We start from the raw sequence: 10,857 nt of genomic DNA on the forward strand, positions 1-10,857 counted from the left end.
AACCTATATCTTCATTAATACTGGCAGCATTAGTGAATATCACAACTTGGGGAAAACTACTCCTCTTGGACTTGAATATAAAAGCTACAAAATTTAAACGCACTGTACTCATTGGCTTGATACAAGAGTACCCCCTGTTCCTTAATGACTTTGGACGATATTCCAATTTGTCCCAATGAAAACAATTTACCAGAAATGTCTTATATCTTATTTGTCCTGTGTATTTGATATTAAATTAATTATGTGCTTAACAACACATTTGGTTTGTACAAAGATATCATCATTGTCAAAAAGGATCCCGCAGATCTGAAAACCTGAAATTTTGAATCATCAGTTAGCCAAGAACCATTCTATTTTTAACACTATCTTACATACCCAGACGAACAGGTTCAAATCTGCAACAAAGAATATGCCAGTCAAACAAGAGAGCTTTTGCGATCTCGTCATTGGCAATAAGAGTAACTTCTTTGATTTGATATCGAGATCTGTCCACTCGAAAGATCAATGTCGACGATGTTCCAGTTCAGCAGCGATCTGCACTCACCATATCCTTAATTTTTTGCCCACCATGACAGTAAAGCATCAACTGTGTTGCCACCGAGGAAAGAAATGAGGCATGCATCAATTGAAAACCCATCTCCTCAGTATTCGGGAACTGAAAAACTATGAAAGCAATTTGGAAACAGCTGATCAGAAATTTCAAAAAAATAATTGTCTTATAGACTTCATTGAAACTTTCGACCAATTTGATCACTTGCAAATGGTACATTACACATTTCCTAATGCCATCTTTGAACTCTCCATCAGAGAGATTGCCAGATTCAGCTAAAGTTTTGAATTTCAAATTCAGAATTCGAAATAGTCCAACAAAATTGCAGACAAACCATGAGAAAAGGGAGTCAATTGCCAGTGAACCATTGCATATACAATAAATAGCTAACGAACCCCACACAAAGGCAAATAAATAACCAATATAGGTTTCATGAATGTCCAAAATGTATCTGAAAATAAAGAAATAGGTATATAAAGATACATTAATATATTTTCAAGTGGTTTTGCCTGCTAAGTCAAATATAATTTTATTTTATAGTTTTCGTTGTTTCTTTTTCGAGACGACTTTAATGATTGAACAATTTTTACAATGGAAAATGAAAGCCAGAAAAACGACAACGCCAACAATGCCCTTCGACCTCTGGGTTAAGGAGGTCATCGTTGGATACCTTTAGGTGTGATACCTTTCGTATCTAATACTCGAGTCAACACAAATTATATTTTTTAACGCATCTACATTAAGCCCTCTTTGCAGTATAATAAGGTTAATTGAAAGTTTTTGTTCAGCATAAGGCGCAATATGCTCAAAAAGCAAAATCGGGAGATAGGTTTATATGGGAGCTGTTTGTTGTAAAAAATGTTTGCCAAATCGGATGAGAATTGCGCCCTCTAGAGGCTCAAGAAGTCAAGACCCAAGATCGGTTTATATGACAGCTACAGCAGGTTATGTACCGATTTGAACCACACTTGGCACAGTTGTTGAATATCATAACAAAATACTTCGTGAAAAATGTCATTCAAATCGGGTAAGAATTGCGCCTTCTAGGGGCTCAAGAAGTCAAGATCATAGATCGGTTTATATGGCAGCTACATCAAGTTATTGACCGATTTTAACCTAATTTAACACAGTTGTTGGAAGCCATAGCGAAACACGTCGTGCAAAATTTCATTCCAATCGGATAAGAATTGCGTCCTCTAGTGGCTCAAGTAGTCAAAACCCAAGATCGGTTTATATGGCAGCTATATCAGGTTATGGACCGATTTGAACCATACTTGGCACAGTTGTTGGAAGCCATAGCGAAACACGTCGTGTAAAATTTCATTCTGAACGGATAAGAATTGCGCATTGCGGCATCTCTTCTTAGGCAAAATAGGATAAAAGAAACGATTTGCTCTGCTATTAGAGCGAAATCAAGATATGGTCCGGTTCGGACCACAATTAAATTATGTGTTGGAGACCTGTGTAAAATGTCAGCCAATTCGAATAAGAATTGCGCCCTTTAGGGGTTCAAGAAGTAAAATAGAGAGATCGATTTATGTGGGAGCTATATCATGCTATATACCGATTCAGACCATATTAAACACGTATGGTGATGGTCATGAGAGGATTCGTCGTACAAAATTTCAGGGAAATCGGATAATAATTGCGACCTCTGGAGGCTCAAGAAGTCAAGATCCCAGATCGGTTTATATGGCATCTATATCGGGGTATGGACCGATTTGAACCTCATTTGACACAGTTGTTGAAAGTAAGAATAAAATACGTGATGAAAAATTTCAGCCAAATCGGATAAGAATTGCGCCCTCTAGATTCTCAAAAAGTCACGACCCAAATTTGGTTTATATGGCAGCTATATCAAAACATAGACCGATATGGACCATTTACAATACCATCCGACCTACATCAATAAGAAGCAAGCGGCTAGCTTTACTCCTTCGAAAGTTAGCGTGCTTTCGACAGACAGACGGACGGACGGACAGACGGACCGACATGGATAGATCAAAATAAAATGTCACGACGATCAAGAATATATATACTTTATGGGGTCTCAGACGAATATTTCGAGTTGTTATAAACAAAATGACGAAATTAAAATGCCCCCATCCTATGGTGGAGGGTTTAAAAATTTAAGTTAGGAATTTAGTGCTACTTACAAAATCCCTAAATGTTTTCCATAACACATGGTTCATGGCTGGTATTGTGTCCCCACCTTAATACCGGTGTCTGTTAGAAGCGAAAACCGGCCAGTTACATAGGAAAGGCTCCAGCGTCTTCCATCTTCCCCACTTGCCACACCGATTTTGCATAAGTGACCTCGTAGTCCGATGTGTCCCGTTATGATACCGAATGCTATACTGACCTCTTTGTTACTTCCTTTCAGTAGCAGCCTCGACTGCACACCATTTGAATCTCCCCATAAAATTTTCACCGTTCTACCGACCGTTTCGCTATTCCACATAGTTACATGCGTTCGTCGACCATGCCTTTAACTTGGACGCAGTCGACCCGAAAGGCTTCGGCTTAACCAAAATTATTGACGGAAGACCTCTGGCCGTTACAGCCAAATCTTCTGATCTTTCATTCACCCTTGCTCCGCTATGAGCCGGCACCCAAACGATGTAGATTGTGCCGTTAGTCGTTAATCTCATTATTATACTCCAAGACTGTTCGTGACCTTACCGTCCTGGTTGTTATAAGCCTGATGGCCAGTTTACTGTCCGCAAAGATGTCAGAAATGCCTTGCGGCACACATATTCATGTTTTTAGGGTTGTTGAAGCATTTTTCAGCAAATAAGAAATTTTCAAATCGGATCATAATGACGCTTTTGACGCCGTGAAAAAAAATTGTATAGGCCCGATGATAGGCCTCTCTATTATATAAAAGCTTTTTGGTTTGGAAATTGATTGATTTTCGGGAAATTAATATTCATTTTCAGAACAAAGGCCTGGAATCCACCCCACCCTCAAACACAACTTATTATTATGTGGCTCATATGAAATGTGTTTGAAAGAAGAGCATGAATCTTATGTTTACTTTAATGGCAAATTGACCACACCCGAAACACTAGGGTGTTTTCCGGAAACATATACCAATAGGGTAATATAGGACACAAAAGAAGGATATTTGGGAATAGAGTAAAAATAAGCCCAGGAACAGAGCAAAGGCAAACTTCTCACTTATCAATGAGTGCTTTACGATTCAAATTATATTTATCAATGATAAAGGAGCCGAGTCCGAACGGCGTGTCGCAGTGCGACACCTCTTTGGAGAAAATTTTTTACATGACCATGCATGGTACCTCGTAAATATCGCCAGCATTAAGAGGGGATAACCACCGCTTTAAATTTTGTCCGATCGCAAGGATTCGAACGCAGGCTTTCAGCGTCATAGGCGGACAAAGGCTACAGTGGAACGAATTTGATATCCACATTCAGGACGAAGTGTCCCCACCCTAAAAAATATTAGAGAGTTAAAGAAGGGGTAGCGAAGCGGGTCCGGTTCGGCATGTAATCATATAAATGAAAGAATTGGTTACATAACGAAACGTGCCCAAAAATTGAGAACATTATAGAAATAAAATGAGGTATTGATTTATGAATGTTTGTAATACACTTTTTGTATTAGAATATTTAATTATCCATATATAGAATATTGCTAGACAGAAATATAACTACCTAACATAAACCCTTCATATGGATCAATAATTCGGCCATATTATACGCTAAATGCCTAGTTTGGTATCCATAACAACTTTTTTTTAATATAAAAATATTGTCCTCTTTATACCTTTTACAGACACGGCCAACGTGTCTGCCAAGTACATATATACTTTGTTCAACAAAGACTTGCATTTTTTGGCCATCTACCTACTGCCCTACTGCATTAAGCATTAAGACCCTCTTCGCTTGTATTGGGTTGCCCAAAAAGTAATTGCGGATTTTTCATATAGTCGGCGTTGACAAATTTTTTCACAGCTTGTGACTCTGTAATTGCATTCTTTCATCTGTCAGTTATCAGATGTGAATTTTAGCTTGCTTTACAAAAAAAGTGTAAAAAAAGTATATTTGATTAAAGTTCATTCATTTACTTTCTTTTAAAAAATCCGCAATGACTTTTTGGGCAACCCAATAAAATAAATAGTTCTTTGTTTTTAATAAAAACACAATATATTTTAGTGCAATAAATTTAAATTTGTAATTGCAATTAATCAAGTCAAGTAAAAAATTATTTGTTTTTGGGAAAAATATTAATTATTTATTTTAATTAAGTCAGCTAAATGTTTTTTTGAAAGACTAAACAATAAACAAATAAAGCAATAATACAAATTTCTTTATAGGACCGATATCAACAAAATTTTTACTTGAATATACAAATTTCTTAATTAATCCAAGATTTTCATTTTTTCTGCGAAGTTAGCGTGCTTTCTACAGAGAATAATTTTATTATACTCCCACTCCTTTTAGAGGTGGATCAAGAGATAGCCAGAAACTATGCCCATTCCAAGCGAAAAAAGCAGCTACAAAAACTGGCATTAATATGGCGCTGAAGCCGGAAACAGCTACTAAAACAAAATAAAATGACGTAATCTTCTGGTCAATGACATTTTCCTTCGTGAGGATTTCCGCTTCCTTAGCATTTGCTAAAATGAAAATAAACAAATAATTTTTTTTTGTTAAACTCTTAGAAGAAACTTTTAGTGAAATAAAGAAATTATTTTTATTAACTATAGAATTTTGGTTTCTTGTTTAAGGTTTTTATGTATTAATATTATAAATTATTACCCAAACACATGTTTTAAGATTTTTATATACAGGGTGGCTGATGAAAGCCGCTACCAAAAAAAAATGTAATAACTTTTTTTCTATTTAATAATAATAATTTAATAATTAATTTAATTAATTAATTAATTAATTTAATTAATAATAATTTAATAATTAATTTAATAATTTAATTTAACATGAATAAAAGAAAAATGTATTCCATACACCGAAAAAAAAATGTAGCAATATTCATCATTGTAGCAATATTCATCAGCCACCCTGTAGAACGATTTCTCGATTTATGGTTTTGGACAAATAAAAGACCAATTTTTCATTCGATTTTGCTGAAATTCAGAATAGTAGTTGAGTATGGAGGCCACCATAGTGCAGAGGTTAGGATGTCCGCCTATGACGCTGAACGCCTGAGTTCGAATCTTGGTGAGACCAAAAAAAAAAATTTCAGCGGTGGTTTTGCCCACCTAATGCTGGCAACATTTGTGAGGTTCTATGCCATGTAAAACTTCATTCCAAAGAGGTTTCGCACTGTGACAAGCCGTTCGGACTTGGCTATAAAAAGGAGGCCCCTTATCATTGAGCTTATACTTGAATCGCACTGCACTCCTTGATATGTTAGAAGTTTGCCTCTGTTCCTTAATGGAATGTTCATGGGCAAAATTTGCAGTTGAGTATGGTTCAGATCGGACAATATTTCGATACGGCTGCCATATAAACAGATCTTCCGATTGCAGGTCTACAGCCGATAAAATGCATATTTTTCATCTGATTTTTCTGAAATTTTGAAGAGGAAGTCGACATCCACTCTGAATCTAGCACCAATCGGACCAAATTTGGATAAAGCTGTAATACAGAGCGATGTCCCGATTTTAGGTCTTGAACCCAAAGAATAAGCATTTTTTATCCGATCAGATCACCCCATATTTACATGGGGTTATGTCAAAATTTGACATGATCGAGGAGAACAAGTTTCACGCTTCATTGGTCTCTGGGTTAACTAGGTTTCCCAAATTTTACATACTGATTCGGAAACATTGACATTAACTATGTAAAGTCTCGTGTTCATATTTCTATACGTTCAAACGTTCTAAAACTATTCCCAAGATTTTTCACTTTGAGTCATCCATTCCTTGCAGATTCTTGAAACTTTGAACAGCAACTTCTCCCATGACCTTCAACATAGTTGGCAAATATGGTCTGAATCGGTCTATAGCCTAATGTAGCTCCCATATAAAGCACAATATCTTCTACAATGGTCTCAAACATCTAAACCAAGTATGGTCCATAACCTTATAAAGGGTGATTTTTTTGAGGTTAGGATTTTCATGCATTAGTATTTGACAGATCACGTGGGATTTCAGACATGGTGTCAAAGAGAAAGATGCTCAGTATGCTTTGACATTTCATCATGAATAGACTTACTAACGAGCAACGCTTGCAAATCATTGAATTTTATTACCAAAATCAGTGTTCGGTTCGAAATGTGTTCAAATTTTGACAAATTTTGTTCAGCGATGAGGCTCATTTCTGGTTGAATGGCTACGTAAATAAGCAAAATTGCCGCATTTGGAGTGAAGAGCAACCAGAAGCCGTTCAAGAACTGCCCATGCATCCCGAAAAATGCACTGTTTGGTGTGGTTTGTACGCTGGTGGAATCATTGGACCGTATTTTTTCAAAGATGCTGTTGGACGCAACGTTACGGTGAATGAACACATTTCGAACCGAACACTGATTTTGGTAATAAAATTCAATGATTTGCAAGCGTTGCTCGTTAGTAAGTCTATTCATGATGAAATGTCAAAGCATACTGAGCATCTTTCTCTTTGACACCATGTCTGAAATCCCACGTGATCTGTCAAATACTAATGCATGAAAATCCTAACCTCAAAAAAATCACCCTTTATATCCTCAATAGCATAGAAATTCTTATCTATTATCCTTTGTTTGTCTATAAAAAGATACCGAGCAAATAACTTGACAAATGCGATTCATAGTGGAGGATATTTACACGAAAAAAATAAAACGTTTCGTTTCAACATTTCAAACTTTAGCCATAAACGTAGCATTATTGAACGTAACAAATTTGGTTTTTGTAAACCCTTTACCAGCTTCGCCTATGGCGAAAGAACCTTTTTGTTGTTGTAAAATCGAAAACCCTTGAATGACAAAGTGATACCACAAACGGTTATTTGTTAACCGAACCAATCTTGTATCTCCCCCACTAGGGAGGCCACCGTACCGCAGAGGTTAGCATGTCCGCCTATGACGCTGAACGCCTGGGTTCGAATCCTGGCGAGACCATTAGAAAAAAATTTTTACCGGATGTTTTCCCCTCCTAATGCTGGCAACATTTGTGAGGTACTTTGCCATGTGAAACTTCTTTCCAAAGAAGTGTCGCACTGCGGCACGCCGTTCGGACTCGTCTGTAAAAAGGAGGCCCCTTATCATTGAGCTTAAAACTTGAATAGGAATGTTCATGGGCAAAATTTGCAATCTCCCCCACTAGGGAGACAGAGTGAGTATTTGAGAGTATAGACCATTGATGGGCAAAAATACCCACACTATTGCACATTACTGTGTACGTACACAAGAAAATAATGCCGTGTAAGCGCATATGTTTGCACATTATTGCCATTATGTGATAGTCACTTCTATTGACATATATAGACACATACATAACATTTTTATACCCTCAACCATAGGATGGGGGTATGCTTATATCGTCATTCCGTTTGTAACACATCGAAATATTGGTCTAACACCCCATATATGTTCTTGATCACCATGGCATTTTAAATCGATCTAGCAAAACCCGTCCGCTAACTTTCGAAGGAGTAAAGCTCCTTCTAAGGACTTCCTATTAGTGTAATTCGGTTGAGATTGTAAATGTCCTACCGTTTTATATTTGTATGTAGCTCCCATATAAACCGTTCTCCCGCTTACATTTTTAAGCCCCTACGTGGCTCAATTCTTATCCGATTTGGCTGAAATTTTGCACAATGACTACTGCTATGAGCTCCAATATCCAAGCCAAGTATGGCCCGAATCGGTTATAATCTGAGATAGCTCTAACCAGGGCTGCGGAGTTTTGGAGTAGAGGTCGAGCAATTTTCCCTGGAATCAGAGTCGAAAAAATTACCTCGACTACGACTCCGGACTAAATAGAAACAATTGTTTCAATAAAAACAAATTTTTATATTACAATAAAACAAGTAAAAAGGCTTTAAGTTCGGTCGGGCCGAACTTTGGATACCCACAACCTCGGATATATATGTAAACCACCTTTCGTCATAGTCCGCTGAAAAATGCATTATTTATGCTCTCATAGCAGCTCTATTAAAATATGGTCCTATTTGGGCCAAATTCGATACGGATATTGAGAGGTTTAGGGATATTGAGAGGTTTCTTTAGGGTAGCTATATCCAAATATAGACCGATCAAATTGAAGAGACATTTCGAAGGTCCTAAAACAACTCACTGTGCCAAATTTCGGTGACATCGGACAATAAATACGCCTTTTATGGGTCCAAAACCTTAAATCGAGAGTTCGGTCTATATGGCAGCTATATCCAAATCTGGACTAATCTAGGCCAAATTGAAAAAGAATGTCGAAGAGCCTAACACAACTTACTATCCCAAATTTTGGCAAAATCGGACAATAAGTGCGCCTTTTATGGGCCCCAAAACTTTAAATCGAGAGATCGGTCTATATAACAGCTATATCCAAATCTAGACCGATCAATGCCAGATTGAAGAAGGATGTCGACTGCCCTAACACAACTCACTGCCCCAAATTTCAGAGGTTGTTTTCCTCTTACTAATGCAGGCAACATTTGTGAGGTATCCAGCCATGTTAAATCTTCTCAATCAGCGGTATCGCTATGCGGCAGGCCGCATGGTAAGATCCCTTACCATTGATCTTAAAAACTTTAATCGGACTCCACTCATTGATATGAAAGAAGTATCCCCTGTTCCTTAATGGAATGTTCATGAGATACTATAAACCTTTTCACCACTAAATAGCAACTAGCAAAATTTGGCTCAAATTTTGCTAGTTTAACGGAACCAAAAATTTGATAATTTTAATTCCAACATATTTGAACAATGTTGTAAACTGAAATATTTTAAAAATAAAAACCATTTAAATTTAAACACAAAAGCTAGACATATAATACGAAATATTTTTTAAACGAACCATCCAAATTCCATAACCACACTTTGCGCACCAGAAAAATGATTTTCTTACGCTGCCACATGAAAACACAGATTTTTAACCCAGCCAAGATGGATTGCCAAACCGGTGTCAAAATTCTGGCCACCACATTAAGGTCGGTAATATAATTCCTGGCGAGCAGAAGTGCAGGTCCAGGAATTGTTACCATGGCAAAAAATGGTATCCAAAAAAGTCCATAACTGATAATGGTACGCTCAAAGGATGTAGGATCAATACCGACAGTTGCAAAACTGCGTTTTTGCACAAAGAAAAAACGTTCGTAAGTTTTCTGAGGCGGCAAGGCATCCGGTGCCGGTGTTGGCAGTCCCAACATTTTAAACACGATTGTTAACCATGCAATAAACAAAGAGGCTATATAACAAGGGACACAAAGGTCAAAGAAAAAGTGGGAGTACATCGCTTAATATTTAATATACATTATTAAATTGTTAAATTAAAATTGCATACGAGGGCCTGAATTAGAAGTACTTTGCACCTCAAAGCATAAATTTCGGCGGTATAAAGTTTGACACAAACTTGCACCCCAAACCCAAAACAAAAATATAGGTCTATAACAACAGCAAAACTTTTGGGGCTTATTTTCATCTTTTTGGGGCCTTTTATAAAGCAGCAATTTGGGCCAATTAAGTTTTTTCGGAAGCAAATCCAAATCTTTATACCCTCCGCCATAGGATGGGGGTATACTAATTTCGTCATTCTGTTTGTAACACCTCGAAATATGCGTCTAAGACCCCATAAAGTATATATATTCTTGATCGCCATGTCATTTTAAGTCGATCTACTGTCCGTCCGTCCGTCTGTCTGTCGAAACCACGCCAACTTTCGAAGGAGTAAAGCTAGCTGCTTGAAATTTTGCACAACTTCTTTTTATTAGTGTAGGTCAGTTGGAATTGTAAATGGGTCAAATCGGTTCATGTTTTGATATAGCTGCCATATAAACTGATCTTGGGTCTTGACTTCTTGAGCCTCTAGAGGGTGCAATTCTTGTCCGGTTTGACTGAAATTTTACACGTAGTGTTTTGGTATCACTTCCGACAATTGTGCTAAGTATGATATAAATTGGTTCATAATCTGGTATAGCTGTCATATAAACCGATATCGGATCTTGACTTCTTGAGCCAATAGAGCTCGCATTTCTCATCCGATTTGGCTGAAACTTTGCATGAGGTGTTTTGTTATGACTTCCAAATAAATGTACTGAGTATGGCGAAAGTCGGTACATAACCTGATACAGCTCCCATATAAATCTATCTCCCGATTTTGCTTCTTGAGACCCTACAAGGCGCAATTCTT

General features: G+C 37.2%; 1 protein-coding gene across 1 annotated transcript; it reads right to left on the minus strand.

Moving 5' to 3' along the window:
• Positions 1–389: 389 nt before the first annotated feature.
• LOC131997903 (odorant receptor 45a-like) lies at positions 390–9,877 on the minus strand. The gene is made up of 5 exons (XM_059369772.1): positions 9,526–9,877; positions 7,436–7,486; positions 5,085–5,193; positions 545–1,001; positions 390–395 (listed from the first exon to the last, which is right to left on the minus strand). The coding sequence occupies exons 1-5, from the start codon at positions 9,875–9,877 to the stop codon at positions 390–392; spliced, it is 975 nt and encodes a 324-aa protein (XP_059225755.1).
• Between the last annotated feature and the right edge of the window lie 980 nt (positions 9,878–10,857).

This window comes from Stomoxys calcitrans, chromosome 5, assembly GCF_963082655.1.
Source record: "Stomoxys calcitrans chromosome 5, idStoCalc2.1, whole genome shotgun sequence".
Classification (NCBI taxonomy): domain Eukaryota; kingdom Metazoa; phylum Arthropoda; class Insecta; order Diptera; family Muscidae; genus Stomoxys; species Stomoxys calcitrans.